The sequence below is a fragment of the Penicillium bovifimosum genome, assembly GCF_028826915.1.
Source record: "Penicillium bovifimosum strain IBT 22155 chromosome Unknown utg000002l_segment0_segment0, whole genome shotgun sequence".
Classification (NCBI taxonomy): Eukaryota; Fungi; Ascomycota; class Eurotiomycetes; order Eurotiales; family Aspergillaceae; genus Penicillium; species Penicillium bovifimosum.
In genome coordinates this window covers 1792025-1809114 of record NW_026622711.1, presented here as the reverse complement: position 1 = coordinate 1809114, position 17090 = coordinate 1792025, and the positions used below count along the sequence as shown (strand labels likewise).

The following is a 17090-nucleotide window of genomic DNA, read 5'->3' as shown; positions in this document are numbered from 1 at the left end:
AGCTGCCTAATGATATGGAATTACTCCCCCAATGCTGATATAGATCACATACTCGCTTCTTGCATCGCCCTGTTATTGGCAATTGATCCACCGTGCCAAGTACGACGGTGATCTCCTTCCCGGAATAGTTGGCTGTTGTCTCCAATCTGGCCCCATCCTCCTCCTCCGGGTGTGCAAACAATGATTCGCTCCCCGGCCTCAATCTGCATCGAGTTTTTCGCGCCTAGGTTGATATACGTTTCTCCCCAGCTTCCATCTTGCCTTTTCACCCGGCGGACCCAAATATTCTGACCACACTGGGCATCCTCACCTCCCTGGAGCCCATAGGGACGATAAACCCTTCGCTCGGAAAGGATTGAGACTTGTACGGGAATTCGAAATTCAATGTCCCGTACGACTCCATCCCCACCCCGATGCTGACCGTTGCCTCCTGAGCTCGGCCTCAAACTGAATTGACGGAGTATCACAGGATACCGTCGCTCAAACACTTCGGCGTCGGTGATTCGGGTGTTGGTCATGTGCGTATGAACCCCCGAAGTGCCTTCCCATGTAGGGCCGGCCCCGCTACCGCCAGCGATGGTTTCATAGTAGCCAATCCCCTTTGTTTCCGTCTCACCAAACATATTTCCTCCAAATCCGAATGTGAGGTTGTTGGTATCACCTTGAGATGCCGCGCAAGCTTTGAAGCACCTCAGAATGACGTCGGTCACTCGTTGACTCTGAAGATAGAAAGACAAAGGAGACGATGAGCCACTTTCAGTGAGGGTCTGTCTGGGTCTTGTCTTACCGTTAGAACATTACCACCAACCACTGCAGCTGATTCTGATGGAGATAGGAGGCTTCCAGGAGGGATGCGAACATCTATGGGCTTCAGACAACCCTGGTTTAACGGGATATCCGCTGATATAAGACATCGCAGGCAATATATGATGGCAGAGTATGTGACAGCTTCCGGTGCATTGATATTACCTATCATATGGTCAGTCATATGTGGATATGTATGACCGAGTCCACTCTTGAGCAACTGATACCGTACCATATACTTCCAGGCCTGTCCCCTCGAAATCAAATATGGCCTCTCCCTTTTCTCCGTCTATCGAGATTCTCAGTTGAATAGGGCTCCCGTCATCCATATAATCGATGGCACTCAGGTCTCGGCCAAACTTCTTGCTGACATCTTTCAGGAGATTTCGGACGCTGAGCTCTGCGTTGTATTGGATATGGTGCATGTAGAACTGCACAGCATCCTCGCCGTACTCCTTGATTAGTGTGTTGATCAGACTGATTCCCTTCTTATTCGCAGCAATTTGAGCTTTGAGGTCATTCAGGTTATCTGCGAGACACCGAGTCCCACTACAGTTTGGATACTGGGCTGGCTCTTTGTAAAGTAGCTCGGTAATACGTGCTTCGTCAAATTTGCCTTCGGAAACCAACTTTTCGCTTTTGATCGCTGCCCCCTCCTGATAAAGCTCCTTTGAATGGGGTGGCATAGACCCCGGAAGAACTCCTCCAATGTCGGCTTTGCACGCATATTAGAATGACCATGCTTAACTCTGTATCTGACACCAGAAGGGGCCTTACCATGATGCGCCCTGGAAGCGACGTAAAATATTATCTTTCCTTGGCTGAACGCCGGTTGCAAGACTGTAATATCTGGGAGGTGAGTTCCTCCAAATTCTGGATGGTTTGACACGATCACATCGCCGGGCTTCAGATTGACCTGCCAGATCTGGGCTTGCATGCGTACACAGGTCGACATGCTCCCAAGGTGAACAGGCAGATGTGGCGCATTCGCAACAAGTCCACCCTCTGCGTCGAACAATGCGCAAGAGTAGTCGAGTCGCTCCTTCACATTGGTGCTTACACTTGTCTTCTGCAAGACACGTCCCATTTGCTCGGCAATAGCCATGAATCTGTGCGAGAAGACGCTCAGTAGGATAGGATCCACGTTGTCAGTGTTTATTCTCGGCTGGCTAGTATTGGATTCGCCAATATTGATGACGACGTGAGTCTTCATCAGCAGCGCCGAAGCTCCAGGAGGCACCAGGATTGTTTGGGTGTCGTCAGCCAGAATTGCCGGGCCTCTCACTTGGTCATCGACCTTCAAGTCGTCGAGCTTGTAGATTGGGGTCTCTTGCCGACCTCCCTCAAAGTACACGCGAGACCTGCGATATTCCTGGGCTATCGTCACATCATCTGGGCTGGAATCTTGGATTTGCTGGTCCACAGTCTTTTCAGATAATTTGTATCCTTTCCCAATTGCTCTCACTCGCACATCATCCACTATTATATCACGGTCTGGGAGGATAAAACCGAACTCTTGGTCGTGCTGCTTCACAAATGCCTTTCCAAAGGCCCATTCATCACCTTCAAAGAAAACATCGGCCTCCTCTTTGCTGGGTTTAAGCACCATCAAAGCAGATTCTGTACCGTGGTAACGCATATTGAGGTATTCTTCGAAGACGATTGAACCATTGTCAAAGCCTTGTTCTCGTAATGTTTCCGTGGAGCGTGTCTTTAGTTCTCCAATTCTCGTGGCCAGTGCGTGCTGAGCTGCTTTTGTGCCATCATCAGTCCAGGTCTTCGATTCAGGCTCTTGATTTTCATCAACGACATCTGCCAGGGCCATCCCGTATGCCGAGAGTACGGAGGAATAACGATGAATCAGGATTTGCCGAATGCCTAAGCTTTCAGCAATGGCAACGGCATGTTGGCCCCCGGCGCCTCCAAACGTCGCCAGCCTGTGATTTGAAGTGACATGCCCCTTGGCCTCTGTCAGAGATCGAATGGGCCGAGTCATCATCGCGTTGGCTACCTTGATAAAGCCATAGGCAACTTCATCAGGGGTCATATTACGGCCTTGCCCTCCTTTGGTCATCTCATCGTTGATTTCCCTGGTTAGATTTTCGAAAAGTAGTCGACTAGCTTGCTCATCAAGTCCTTGGGTTTCATCTGGACCGAAGATATTAGGAAAGAAGTCGGGAACCAATCGCCCAAGGAACAGATTGGCATCGGTCACTGTTAAGGGGCCGCCCTTTCGGTAACATGCGGGCCCTGGGTGAGCACCTGCTGATTCGGGCCCAACAACGAAGAGACCATTGCGATAGAACAGTCTTGAGCCACCGCCAGCAGCAACAGTGTTGATGTCTAGCTGGGGAGATTGTATCGTCACTCCAGCGGTGGTTGTCTCGAAGACATGTTCGTACCGACCGGAACCGTACCTACTGACATCCGTGCTCGTCCCTCCCATATCAAACCCGATTACAGGTATCTTCGACACGGGGTCGTAGGAAGTCAATGCATATCCAACAACACCACCAGCAGGCCCAGAGAGAATTGCTCGTAAGCCTGAGAACTGGTCCAAGTCCACGAGGCCGCCATCCGATTGCATAAATTCGCAGCGCGCGCCCTTGGAACCAGCCTGCCGTTTGACACTTTCGCTACCCAGGCCACCCTCGAATCCAGCTTGAAACTCGGAGATATACTTCTTGATAGCAGGAGTCAAATATGCATCGGCGCAGGCCGAAGTGGTCCGCGGCACGAGCTTGATCATAGGCATAAGCTGGTGACTTAAACTCACATGGTGAAAACCAATCTCACTGGCAATTTCTCCCACCAATGCCTCATGGTCGGGAAACGTGTACCCATGCATAAGACATACAGCTATACTTCTGATCCCGCGGCTGTATACCTGTTCGAGCTGTGATCTCACCAAGCTCTCACAGGGTCGCTTCAATATGCGAACTGCTTCAGAAGACAGGCCGCGAACAACATCAGCGTCCGCTTGGATCTGTTCCCGGGGACAGGTGGTTGTGAAGTTTCGTTGTGGATCTTCCGCGTAATCCTCTAAGGTGACACGTTCATCTAGTTCAATCACCTCCTCGTATAGGACATCAGGACGCTTGATGGCAAGGTCGAATATCCTAGGTCGAGATTGATTTCCGATCTTTAAGCAATCGTTGAAGCCCTTCGTTACCACCAGCGCAATCTTCTCCCCTTTTCGTTCGAGTAGCGCATTTGTCGCCACCGTCGTGCCCATCCGAATGCCCTGAATCAGAGAAGTATTGATAGGCTCCCCGCGAGGGATCTCACGGCCTGTAACCTTGGAAAGTATGCGTCGGATTCCCTCCAGGGGTGCGTCTTCGTAGTTGTTGGGATCTTCTGATAGAAGCTTGATCACAATGTCATCTTCTAAGCGGCCTGTCCCTGTATTGCCCACACAATCCGTGAAGGTGCCGCCTCTCTTGGCCACATTAGTGTTTGGGTTGATGAAATGAAGTATTGCTGGGGGAAGGGGGGCAGATACATCGATTGCAATGTTAATTCCTTGACTCTGCTTTGCTGTCATAGTAAGAAGCAAGGTAGCCATGTGTTGCATATAGCAATCAAGTATCGAAATTGAGAGTCAAATCCCAGTGTTGCTTTGGTTTCCTTCAAAAGTCAGGTCGGATTCAAAGGAACTTCCCCCGAACCAACTACACCCACCCTACGTCATCATGGTTCGCTAGGCACATGATGTAAAATGCGATTTTCGAAAAGTATTGAATTTCAGCTGGTTGGTGACGAAGAAATGGCCGCAGGAATGGATATCAATTGCATGTCCCTGGACTCCTAACCGACCTCATGTACAACTAAAGGACTACGGTAATTCAGCTCCGAGGAATGATCGGTCGAAAAGGGCGAGAAATTGAGATAACCGGTAATGAAATTGCGAGGCGGATGGGGGAACGGATTTCATCGTGGTAATTCGGCGCGGACTTGGAAGAATCGCTCGACGTTCGCTTCGCTAGGATCCGAGCTGCTGACCAGGAGAAATTACCAACCTCCTAAAAAATAAAATAATAAAACTTCAAACGCAAAGAGAGAAGGGAAAAGGAAAAGGTAAGGGGAAACTGGGGTTGCCACATTGTCATGTAGAGGCATTCACACTCTTTGACTTAATAATAGGTTATGTGCGAGACGTGTCTCGCACATATGTCAAGAGCAGGAGGTTGACGTTGAAACTCGATGGGCGATGACCTTGGCTTCCGTCCCCTTGGGCCACCCCACCTGATTGGCTTAACCGCAACGGCACTTTCATAAAACGGAAATAGACGAGGGGAAACAGGGACCGAGAGCGAAAGAACGTAATACCGAGTCGATCTACTCAGCAGTATCAAGCTCATCATGAGCAGAGGGCACTGGATCCAGGGGTACTGCTGCATATGAGCAAAAGAAAAGCTGTCTAGGTCGGGTTTCCACACAACTGACCTTTCCTGTCTTCTTCACCGTTGGGCCCATTCTCACGGTCCTCCTCACGAGGCTCCCGATCATCCTCACGTCTCTCCCGGTCATCCTTGACCTCGCGTTCACGGTCATCGGGGCTGCGAGAACGGTCGCGAGAACGATCGCGATCACGACGATCATGGTCACGGTCACGGCGGTCAGAATCACGGTCGCGTCGGTCGTAATCACGGTCAGCGTCCCGGTCGTAACGATCGTCTCGACGAGGAGAATAGTCGCCGCCACGGCTGCGACGAGGAGATGGGGAGCGACCACGGCGGGGAGGAGTCCGGTCACGACGACGGTCACGGCCAGCATCGCGACCAGCGTCTCGGCCAGACCCAGAATCAAAGCGCCAGGAAGCAGAGGGAGGGGTGCGTGCCCACTACGAATAGGTTAAGAGATATCCGACACAGCCCTGGGGGTTGGGTCTACACTTACCTCGATCTTTAGCAGATCGTCACGGCCAATGCGCTTATTGTGCATCTCATGATAGGCATCATCAGCGTCGCGGCGACTCTCATATTCAACGAAAGCGAAACTGGGTCATAAGTCAGACAGGGGAAAGAGTTTGGAGGTGTCGAGTGTAACTCACAGTCGGCTGGAGGGAGTGCGCGGGGCAGGGATGTCACAGCGAACGAGACGCCCATATCTAGTATGAAAATCAGCTAAGCTAGCTTTAAAGCCCGGCGTTGAGAGAAATTATTATGACAGATGACCAGGACTGTTGCCAAAGAGCGGATGGAGAACGTTGACCCGAGTTTCCACACCAATGTCACGCTAGTTGGAAGAAAGAAAAATAGCGTTGAGGCGTTCATTGCCCGTGGTTTTTCATCGATACGTCGTCGGAAGGATGGGTACCGAGGTTCGTAGGTGCGAAGGTAGAGGCGATACGTACCGTTCGAATTCGTAGGCAAGATCGCGAGCACGGGTGCCATGGCCGAACCCGGTAACATACAAAGTAGTTCCAGATCGAGAGGACATGGTGCCGTTAGCACAGTGGAATTTGAAGTGAGTAGGATGTCGTTGAAGAGGATAGTTGGAAGGGTTTGGAGGGGTGAGGTAAAGCTTCAGAAGCTTCAGAAGTAAAAGTGTATAAGAAGAGAGCTAAGAAGAGATTGGAGAACAAGTAGGTGATGAAGGGTCGGTACGGTGGCTGAAATGTGCCAGTGATGCAGATACTCAAAATGTCAAAGACATTCTACATATTTGCGTAATTTCTTTCGGTAAATTATTCATTTTTACTTGCACGTTGTATTTAATTCAGACTTATAGTAATTGACCAAAATAATATCTATTATGATATCTAATTTGCACAATTTTATGAGTATATTGCGTACAAGATACTAACAACCAATTCGTACCTTACATAAATCCGGTTGACAACTTGACGGTAACATCGCCGTTCGGGGTTGCGGTCGGCTCCCGGATCACGGGGTGAGTGGCTCGCCGTCCTAATCAATTACTCGTTGCCCGCTCCTTCTGGCCTCTCCAATTCCTGTTGTCTAACTTCTCAGTTCTCACTCTCCCCCGTTTCCTAGTGTTCTTAGTCTACATACCATTGAGATAGAGACTGACAAGCGTATGTCGGATATCAATGTGTACTGTAGTTATGCGCCTTAATGAACTGGTTACGTCGCCTCCAGAAGTGGACCTCAAGCATGGCGCTTAGATACCTAAGAGTTCAGCGCAGAACACCCTAGTTACTCATCTCTTGTTTCATAAACCGTTTTCCAGTATGCTTCCCATGGTTTCCTCTCAGGCGCCATTGTGATACCTGCTACTATCTGCGACGTCAGACCGCCATCCCACTCTTCCCACCTGCGACTTCACTAACTAGTCAGTTTATCAGTTACTTACCGCGTCACGTTTTGCCCGAGCGTGGTGGGTGACCTAGCTCCCAGGATACACCTATTGATTCCTATGCCAAGTGGAACCCTCTCCTGGGAAGTGCTGGATGGCTTCTGCAGGCTCTACTGTTCCCGGGAGAAGAACAATCTGCCGTTGGAGGCAAGGGTTGATGGGTCATGGGGAGCCTACGAGGATCTATTGAGCTATTGTGTCTGTACTGTGTAGTTCAATGGCACACTCGGTCACTCGCACAAGTGGGTCCGATACTCCACAGTGCACGTGATTGGATAAAATAGCTAATGTTTGGTGAAGGGGGATGTTGGAATTGGCGTCAAAGGTATTCATTTTCGGCAGCCAATTTACTGTCAATTGACGTTAAGGTGTACTCCGTAATAGGTTAGGTATTCGGGTACATAGGTGCTGTAGTTGGCATAGCTCCCGTGGTCATACTCCCGGGTACGGAATTAGTAAGTGCCAGACTGTCGGGAGGTACCGCGTGTCGGTAAGTCGGGAAGATGTGTTCTCTCTATCGCAACCTCTCTGAGCACCCGTGGACATTCAACTCAACCCCACCCTCGTTAGGTACACGAAACTCATACCTCGTCACTTGTTTGTCGCCTTTTTCATTTCTGCTTCACCTCTTTTCACAGCTGGAGAGAAGCGCATTCGACTCAATCTGATCACAGCAACTTCATCTCATCTCCGCATTGCTTCTCATCTCACAGAGCTAATACTACTCGCCTCCTTTATTTCTCCGTCATATTTCCCATACACCGACCGATACATCAGCGAACACGAGATCAATGATGAGCGTTTAGAACACTAAGCCTTTTGAAGACGGCTTACCTTCATGGCTAGCACAACACCGGTTTAAGACAGACCTCTAGTGCTTTCTCACAGTTGATTTGCAACCTTCTAAATTCTTTTTTCCCCGAAAGAACTGTGAAAAAGCATCACAGCTCAGATCGTCAGACGATCTCTAACACCTCATCTACAGAGCTCCATGTGCATTTCGTCAAGATGAGCTTGGATCGTCAAGATTCTGTCCAAAAAGAGGAGCTAGAGTGCGCACCAAAGCATGCTCTAAACAATCTGACCCAGTTTCCCCCTGGTTCAAACACGGTTCAGGTGAGAACTTCTCCCCATCCATCCGAGCTGCGAGGTTGACTGTTGATCCATTGGAGCAGGATGCGGATGCTGCGCAAAGTCAGTCACTTTGGATGCGCACCAGAAACAACCTCGCTGAACCAGTTGTGGCTGCGTTTATGGCTGGTGGAGTAGCTGGAGCAGTTTCTAGGACCATAGTCTCACCACTTGAACGATTGAAGATTCTCCTTCAAATCCAAAGCGCCGGTCGAACAGAATACAGATTGTCAATATGGAAAGCCTTGGTCAAGATGGGGCGAGAAGAAGGCTGGCGTGGCTTTATGCGAGGGAATGGAACAAATTGCATTCGCATCATCCCATACTCTGCGGTGCAGTTTGGGAGTTATAACTTCTACAAACAAGTGAGTGGTTATGCCCAGACTATAAATAATGGCCTGGTATTGACATTGCTTTGGTGTAGTTTGGAGAATCTCCGGAGGGCGAGATGACCCCAATGCGTCGTCTTATTTGTGGAGGTGCAGCAGGCATCACCTCGGTGACCATCACCTATCCTCTAGACATTGTCCGAACCCGGCTTTCCATTCAATCTGCTTCTTTTGCCGACCTGGGGGTAAGGGACCCAAGTCAAAAACTGCCAGGCATGTTCACTACAATGGTCTTGATACACAAGAACGAAGGTGGAATAAAGGCTCTATATCGTGGCATTGCTCCTACTGTAGCCGGAGTAGCCCCCTATGTGAGTTATCCGTTTCATTCAACCCTTGCAGAACTGACCAGTGATAGGTGGGCCTCAATTTCATGACATATGAATCTGTGCGCACGTATTTGACACCGGAGGGAGACGCGAACCCAAGCCCTTATCGAAAATTGCTCGCAGGTGCAATATCAGGAGCCGTGGCCCAGACCTGTACCTATCCTTTGTCAGTCCTTTCTTCTCTTTGTCACTTTTACCGGCTGAACCACGTCAATAAAGCTAATCCTTTTTTGACCCTAGTGATGTGCTGCGTCGCCGGTTCCAGATCAACACAATGTCCGGGATGGGGTACCAATACACCTCGATCTGGGATGCTGTGAGGGTTATTGTGGCCGAAGAAGGGCTACGGGGACTTTTCAAGGGGATAGGGCCAAATCTTCTCAAAGTTGCGCCTAGTATGGCCAGCAGCTGGTTGAGCTTTGAGATGACTCGTGATTTCTTTGTTGGCCTAAATGATAGAGAATAGGACAATACCTACATACACAGTAGATATTTCCGTTGCTTTGCATTCTTCATTATTCCCATGGACAATTAATTGGATAACCCGCAATGATGTGCGATTACAATTATTAATTACTTGGAGTGTTGAAGCCTGGAGGCAACTAACGCCGACTCAAACAAGCACCAAGTGGGGATTTGTACGCCTCATCTTACGCATCATTTGAAGAAAACTTTACAAGGTGGGTTCATTGTACAGGCCATAGTTAAACAGCCAATCTCAGTCACATCGATGGATATTGCGGCGTGCCTAGGCTCCATGCTACTCGCGACTCGCGAGCCAATGATGGCACGTGACCAAGTGGCAAGTCCCACTCCCGGAGACTGGAGTCCCGGGTCCGTTGGCTCAGTCACATGAGTAGTTTAGGTCATGTGCCTCGCCTTTCCTAGTCAAGCCTAGCGTAGGGCTAAACCCACACACCACCGTCCAGCCGAGAGTCAAGGATCAAAAACTTCCTGCACTTTCCATACGGGTGCGACAGCAAGCTATTTTCCCAGGTAGTCGATCAATACACAGCCATGGGTATGTTCAATTATCTACGTTCTCTGAGCTTTCCACCATCGCATTTTGCAGCATTCATTCGACCCTCCCACCTTTTCAATCGTCATTTGTCCAGTCCACTGACAGTTTACAAATCGCAGGTATCGACCTGGACCGCCACCATGTGCGGAGCAGCCACCGCAAGGCTCCCAAGAGCGACAACGTCTACTTGCAGGTTCTGGTGAAGCTCTACCGCTTCTTGGCTCGTATGACTCCCCCCGATTGCGATCTCGTTTGCACGCAATTTTTACAGGTGTATCGTTGTGAGGATACCATGAGGCTGATATGGGATGCATCATAGGCCGTACCGAGTCCAACTTCAACAAGGCCGTTCTCCGTCGTCTCTTCATGTCGAGAATCAACCGCCCCCCGGTTTCCCTGTCTCGTGTTGTCGCCAACATCAGCGAGGCGCAGAAGGGCAAGACCGTTGTCGTTATTGGCACTGTCACTGACGACAACCGCCTTCTGACCGTCCCCAAGGTGTCGATCGCTGCCCTCCGTTTCACTGCTACCGCTCGCGCTCGCATCGAGAAGGCTGGTGGTGAGACTTTGACTCTGGACCAGCTTGCTCTCCGCGCTCCCACCGGTGCCAACACGCTCCTTCTGCGCGGCCCCAAGAACGCCCGTGAGGCCGTGAAGCACTTCGGTTTCGGTCCCCACACTGACAAGGTTCGATACCTCAATTGGCAAACTATGGTCTGCAGTTTCTGTATGCTAACTCAAAACAGAAGCCCTACGTGGCCAGCAAGGGCCGCAAGTTCGAGCGCGCTCGTGGTCGCAGAAGATCCAAGGGTTTCAAGGTTTAAGGGTCTCAATGAGGATGATCTAGTGTTCATGTATCACGAAAGATGCATTAACCATGCTGGCTTTCTCGGTGCCTGGAATTGTTCCTTTACTAGCCAGAGACCTCAAGTCTTTGTACTTAAAAGTGGCAGGATGTCTCCGGTTTCGCTGGGAAATGAGAATTTACGAATGAAGGGGCAAAAGAAAATTGAAATCAGGCTTTGTCCTAAGTATTCCCAAGGGGATTTTTCATACAAAACAGAAAGAAAAAAATCTTCTAAAATCCTGATTTTATATTGATTTGTAGTACCCCGAAGTGATCACTGGCCTGTAGGTAGCTTTGTGTGGAGATATTTTCGCCCACCTACCCCATCATGGTAGTCGGCTGCCCCGTGGCCATTTCCCCGGATCAAATACTTGTAGATAGTCAGACCCTCAAGTCCAACTGGCCCTCTGGAATGTATCTTGTTCGTGCTGATGCCAACCTCCGTCCCAAAACCAAACCGCATCCCATCGGCAAATCTGGTCGATGCGTTCCAGAAAACGCCCGCACTGTCAATTCCGCTGGTGAACATGTTCGCGGCCTCCTGCGATTGAGTCAAAATAAGGTCTGTGTGCTTGGACGAATGCGCGTTTATGTGGGCAATGGCAGCCTCCACAGCTGAGGTCCGTGAGCCCGAGGACGGGATCGTTTTCACTGCCAATACGAGGTCCAAAAATTCGGTGTTGTAGTCGGTTTCGGTTGCCAATTGTATCTGTGCTACCTTCTCGGCTGGCAGAGTCTTCGCCAAGGCAGACCGCGAGGCAGCGTCACAACGAAGAGACACGCCTTTGTCTAGTAGAGCAGTCGCTACCGCCGGGAACACCGAATCGAGGGTGTCCTCGTGCACTAGTAAGCATTCCAAAGAGTTGCATGCTGCCGGATAGTCCGTCTTCGAGTCGACAATGACTTTCACGGCGGTATCGATATCAGCGTCGGCATGTATGTAGGCAGAACAGAGGCCATCTGCATGTCCAAGAACGGGGATCTTCGTATTGTCTTTCACAAAACGGACAAGCTCGTTGGAACCCCGAGGGATGACCAAGTCAATTAATGAATCCTGGGCCAAGAGAGAGGACACCGCATCGCGTGTCTTGACCAACTGGATCGATGATACCGGCACCTGAGAGCTGGCAATAGCTTCAGAGACAACTTTGGCAATTGCTGCGAAAGATTCCATGGATTCCTTCCCGCCTGAAGGTTTGCGACAATGAGCAGAAGATCATGAGAACCAGATAAAGAGAGAAATGTACCTTTTAGGATAGCAGCATTCCCTGACTTGATAGCCAACGCAGCAATGTTTGCTATAACCTCTGGGCGTGCCTCGAAGATAATAAGCAGGACACCAATAGGGCAACTGATTCTTTCCAGGGTCAGACCATCGTCTAGGAGAGTCCGCAGGGACACTTTCCCAACTAGCATTGTGTCCATGTTAAAATGTGCCTATCGTCCATTGCGGCTTGAGAATATGAAGAAGACACACTTACTAGGATCATCCAAGTCTCGAACACTCAAAATTCCATCCAACATGTCATCATATTTTCCGGGACGTGACAGGTCAAGTCTCTTGAGCACACTATGATTCAAGCTACCGCTCTCAGCCGCACGAGTAGCGATTTCTAAATCCTTAGCATTGGCGGCAAGGATGATCTCTCGGTTCGTATCCAGCGCATGATGAAGCGCCGTTAAAGCTTCGTTGCGGGCAGCGTTTGGTAGAATTGCGAGGCGACGAGAGGCAAGTGATGCGCTCCGGGCGACATCAACTGCCGCGGAATCAGTCAAGGACATGATGTAAGTGAGATATCTTGATCCCTATGGCTTGAGGATGGAAAAAGTGACCGAATAAGAGTAACAGGATTTGTCTCTGAAGGGTTTCAAACAGCTCCCGCTCGTAGAAGAGAGAAAAAAGATGAGTCAAAAGAGGACCGCGGGAGGGGCACGTTATCGATCCCGCTCGGCGTCGGAGCTTCAATATACCCACAGGGCCATCGTACTTTCCTTACTCCGCTACTCCGCTACTCCGTACCCTCACACTTCTTTCTTTTCTTCCCTTCATCAATCAGATTCTTGCTCTCTGAAATATTCTTGGTCAACAATCCGCCTCGCCTCTTACTGTTCCGCCCCCCCGCCTCGAGAACCCAAGATAGCGCCAACATCAACACCCCCCATACTGAGGATATCGCATCGGTTTGAAACAGGACACTTTTCTACCTGACCCCTAGTCATATCAGGCTCTTCTCTCATAGCCAATATGACAGTCCTCTCCGCCGATATCGTCGCTGCATCAGCACGCTTACACAACTCCACCACCCTACCCAATGATGAGTATGATCGCCGGATTCGCGAGTTAGTTGAATACTTCAGGCGGCTTTTATCCACTAAGGCCCTTGTCTCCTTGGCTGCTGATGACTCTCTCATCAATGTAAGCAGTCTCGTCCATATTGAATGGGACTCTATTGGTGTTGTGGCTAACATTGTTTTGTCTCTAGCATTTCGACCCAGCGGTAGAATCTATCCCTTACCTTTTCGTGCTTCAAGTGCAAATCCAAAGAGCACAGGATGTCAGTGGTGATGCATTCCCAGTGGATCTCCTTCCTATGGGAAAGCTTTGGGCACGCGCTGCACACTTCTTGGGATGCTTCGACAGGGTCCAAGTCAGATATTCTGGGCGGGAATGGCGCCAGCTTGTTGAGCTTGTAGGAAAGGCTTCTCAAGCGGCATCAATGGTAAGCCCGCTTTATGTTAAAATGTTTCTCTTTTTTGGATGCTAATTGTGGATCAGCCACTTCTAGGCGCTACTCTGGTTAGAGATGCTATGCTTCGTCTTGACCCGTCATGTGCTGTTTTTACATCGGTCCACCTTATGCTTCTCCAGCTCTGTCTACAGGCTAAATCATATGCTTGTGCGTTACCTATTCTGGATAAGAAGATTTGTCATTTTCCCACTTCGCTGGAACGTTCTCCCTCAGAACCCTCTGTACTTTGTGCAGATCATGAGTCAAGTGTGTCCTTCATGACCGATACTTCCGGGTTCTCGTCCATGCTATCATATCGGGACTACTTGCGATACTTCCTTTATCATGGCATGGTGAACATGGCACTGAAGCAGTGGCGCAGTGCATTTCATTCCCTCGGTATCGTCATATCTGCGCCTAGTGCCAGCTCTGTGAGCTTGGTCATGGTGGAAGCCTACAAAAAATGGGTGCTTGTGGGCTTACTTGAGAAAGGCAAGGTGAGTCTATTCGCTGAATACAAACCCCAGGAAATAAGGAACTGTAGTAGGAGCTGGCTGGGGGTGAGGGAGGGGCGCACAGAGAGGCCTTACTGGTATTGATCTCTTGGGCTAATGACCTTTGTTCTTAGTTCTGTTCGCCACCTAGCATCACGGCCCCTCATGTAGCAAAGGTGTATCAAGCCCTTGCGAGGCCTTACATCAGCTTTGCTCATGCATTTGAGCGTGGTGATTTGAAGAGACTGGAGGCTGAGTTCAATGCTGCTCATGGGGTCTGGTGCACAGTAAGTCACGGCTCCAATCGACGTTTCGTCGTTTGAGATATGCATATATGACTAATGCCGCACCCAAAGGACCGTAATTTAGGTCTTGTCTCCCAGGTAATGGACGCTTTCTTCAGCCAAACTGTGATCAAGCTCGGGAAGACCTTCGCCGCCCTGACTGTGGCCGACCTTGTAAAGCAGGTGTTTTCTTCCCATGTGAGTGAGGAAGCCGCCGAGTCTGCTATTTCTTCTCTCATAATGTCCCGCGCGTTGGATGCTACACTGGTGCAGACCTCGGATCGTGCGGAGCCCTCTATGCTTCGCTTTTCGGGCACTCGCTTATTACCTCAACTCCCTCATGAATTAGACCTACGGTCTCAACTAAAGCAAGAAAGAAGGTCGATGGAAACCCTGATGGGCAGTCTTGGGGAAACCAATAACAATCTAGGGTTGAGCGATGAATACATCGATAGCCTACAAAAGGGTCAGGGCTGGTCAGGTTCCGGCGATGCTAACCCTGATGCTGGGGAGGAAGCTAGTCATGACATAGATGAGGATCTCATGGGTGATGTGTCCTAGGTACACTCGCTTGATTGACCCTGCTTTTAATCTATGATCTATGCTCCCATCCACATCTGCATAGCTTACAGTCAGGCCACTTAGGGATGATAGCAAATGTTAAAGATTCCAAGCATCCTCTTCTACACTCTTACTCAAAGATCAGGGACAACTTGCTTCTTATTCTTTCTGTGATTGGATATAGCTGAACTGGTTGGATTGAGCTAGGCTCCTGGCTGATGTTGTTAGACCCTGGTTGGTATGATGATCGGATGATGCCTGGGTCCGGTTCAAGTCCGACAATAAACAAAGCGTCTTAGCGTGTGACGTTCTAACTTATGGGGGTTTGGGGCCTAACGACTTCTCGCGACTAGGGTTTGGTTTGGTTTAATGGGACTCAAACCTAGCTACCTAATAAAAGAAAACGGCTGAGTCAGCATTGCTGGAAGCAGCAGGCGGTGGGAATGGGCATCCACCGCCTTTTTCAAAGGAACTAATGGCCCTGTACCTTTGTTTATTTCTTAGTACACAGTACAGATCCCTACGTTACACGTTCATTTTTCTTCATCCCCTATCGCTGTCATGGCTAGAGTACTCCCTTCCGGCTGTGGGGTCTGTGGTCAACAGAATGATCTTCTTCAATGCGCTGGGTGTAAGGTGCTGCTATATTGCGGCCGTGATCACCAAGTTGCTCATCGCCCATCACACAAATCTGCTTGCAGCGCCCTCCGAAGGGCTCGCGTCGCTATGTAGAAAGAAGAGGAAGCCCTGCGTAACCATCCAGGAGATTTTGCGTTACCAGAAGACCCTTTCACCAATGGCGTCGGACATTTCTGGGGTTTATACGACACCCGTGATTATATGCGAGCTCGGTTTGCACTCGTCGACGCAATGACCAAAATCAACAGTACCGAGTCTGTTGAGGCGCAGCTTGGCCACCTCATGGATATGTTGCGTCTGTGCCGAAGCGATAACATGGGCGTGCGAGATCTCGTCCCCGCACTGATGCTGCGGCTCAACAAAGACCAAGAATGTTATGATTTTATCAAGTGGTGGTTCATCGTGGGTGACGACTCGCATTTCGATTGGGGAGACATGTCTCTTCCATACCTCGATATCAAAGACGCCGACGTTTTCGAGCCTGTTGATCGTTTCCGTGGCCAATTCCGTGATCTCAGCCACCTTTCTTCTCTCACCCTCTTGAAGATAAAGCTGCTCCTTGACCTCTCGAGGTTGGAACAGTCTTCTTCCAGTCTCGGTATAAGTGTTCCTCGCGAAATTCTTGATATGATTCACTCGTCAGTGCCCCACAGCCCCGCCGTGCGTGCCAGACACGATATCATGAATGACGGATGTGATCCCGGCCCACTATGATTCAGGACTTGAAGGCACAGATCGATGCCTTATATGGGGAAGTCCACAAAGCAAATAAGTTTTTTTGGCTCGCCCTCATCAATCCAAGCAAACATACGGGACGCCCAATGGCATATTCACGCGGGAGCATGGAGGAAACGCAGCTAAATGTATGCTACAACTACGATGCGTGGATTGAGACTCCCGGTGCCATGGATTTCATCAAGGCAAAGGTTCATGGTGATATTTAATCGGGTATACTGTACGAAACATCGGCAATGCCCCTGGACGCCCTCGCCGTGATGGCACGCGTGCCACCGTGACCAAATACCACGTCAGATGGAAAGGCCAGTCCACGAGAAGGGACTCCTGGGTGCGCAAGGAGGATTGCATTGGTTGCGACGACCCCGACCAGGCAATCGCCGATTTCGAGCAAAGGCGGATGGACTCCCAGCCGCGCATTGAGTATTTTTACTGGAAGCCCAATGGATCTGCAAGAGTTGGTACAGAGCATCCAAGCCCTACTTCGTAGGGAAGAAAGTGTGACAGGACCGATTCCAAAGAGGTGTATCATAATTGAACTCTCAAGCAGAACAAGCCGCCCAGTTACTACATAACATCTACATTGCAACCCCAGCTCCCAGAATGTTCACTACATTATCTTGTTCATCGCCAGAGCAGGCCCCGTCTGCCCCCCCCCCCGCCGGGAATCCTCTCACTGTGAAAGGCAGACGTCTCTAGCGTTTCCCACCTCTTGACGGTGGGATCAGCTTAGCTCTTCTAGTTATGCTTTAGCTAAGTCTTTAGGAACTAAGGTGAAGAGAAGAGAAGAGGAAAGAAGAAGAGCT

The 17090-nt window shown here is 49.9% G+C and overlaps 6 protein-coding genes across 6 annotated transcripts; 3 read left to right on the top strand and 3 right to left on the bottom strand.

Moving 5' to 3' along the window:
• Positions 1–44: 44 nt before the first annotated feature.
• N7515_001886 (uncharacterized protein) lies at positions 45–4369 on the bottom strand (the record flags this gene model as incomplete). The annotated part of the gene is made up of 4 exons (XM_056662630.1): positions 45–719; positions 788–969; positions 1037–1519; positions 1582–4369. The coding sequence occupies 4 exons, from the start codon at positions 4367–4369 to the stop codon at positions 45–47; spliced, it is 4128 nt and encodes a 1375-aa protein (XP_056524743.1).
• A 773-nt stretch (positions 4370–5142) lies between these two features.
• N7515_001885 (RNA-binding protein) lies at positions 5143–6246 on the bottom strand (the record flags this gene model as incomplete). Its single annotated transcript, XM_056662629.1, has 5 exons — positions 5143–5195; positions 5251–5647; positions 5704–5803; positions 5858–5914; positions 6161–6246. 5 exons carry the CDS (start codon positions 6244–6246, stop codon positions 5143–5145), a joined length of 693 nt encoding a protein of 230 aa, XP_056524742.1.
• A 1887-nt stretch (positions 6247–8133) lies between these two features.
• On the top strand, positions 8134–10819 carry N7515_001884 (Mitochondrial carrier protein; the record flags this gene model as incomplete). The annotated part of the gene is made up of 11 exons (XM_056662628.1): positions 8134–8241; positions 8301–8621; positions 8681–8830; positions 8891–8956; positions 9004–9140; positions 9215–9369; positions 9697–9808; positions 9904–9995; positions 10115–10219; positions 10315–10682; positions 10742–10819. 11 exons carry the CDS (start codon positions 8134–8136, stop codon positions 10817–10819), a joined length of 1692 nt encoding a protein of 563 aa, XP_056524741.1.
• A 297-nt stretch (positions 10820–11116) lies between these two features.
• N7515_001883 (glutamate-5-semialdehyde dehydrogenase) lies at positions 11117–12624 on the bottom strand (the record flags this gene model as incomplete). Its single annotated transcript, XM_056662627.1, has 3 exons — positions 11117–12030; positions 12090–12251; positions 12324–12624. The coding sequence occupies 3 exons, from the start codon at positions 12622–12624 to the stop codon at positions 11117–11119; spliced, it is 1377 nt and encodes a 458-aa protein (XP_056524740.1).
• Positions 12625–13060: 436 nt separating this feature from the next.
• Positions 13061–14910, top strand: N7515_001882 (putative COP9 subunit 3; the record flags this gene model as incomplete). The annotated part of the gene is made up of 5 exons (XM_056662626.1): positions 13061–13258; positions 13326–13562; positions 13619–14068; positions 14200–14352; positions 14422–14910. Coding segments are annotated over 5 exons (1527 nt in total), but the record flags the coding sequence as incomplete, so codon positions are not given.
• Positions 14911–15471: 561 nt separating this feature from the next.
• N7515_001881 (zinc finger MYND domain-containing protein) lies at positions 15472–16493 on the top strand (the record flags this gene model as incomplete). The annotated part of the gene is given in 3 exon segments (XM_056662625.1): positions 15472–15630; positions 15643–16209; positions 16269–16493. The coding sequence occupies 3 exon segments, from the start codon at positions 15472–15474 to the stop codon at positions 16491–16493; spliced, it is 951 nt and encodes a 316-aa protein (XP_056524738.1).
• Positions 16494–17090: the final 597 nt, after the last annotated feature.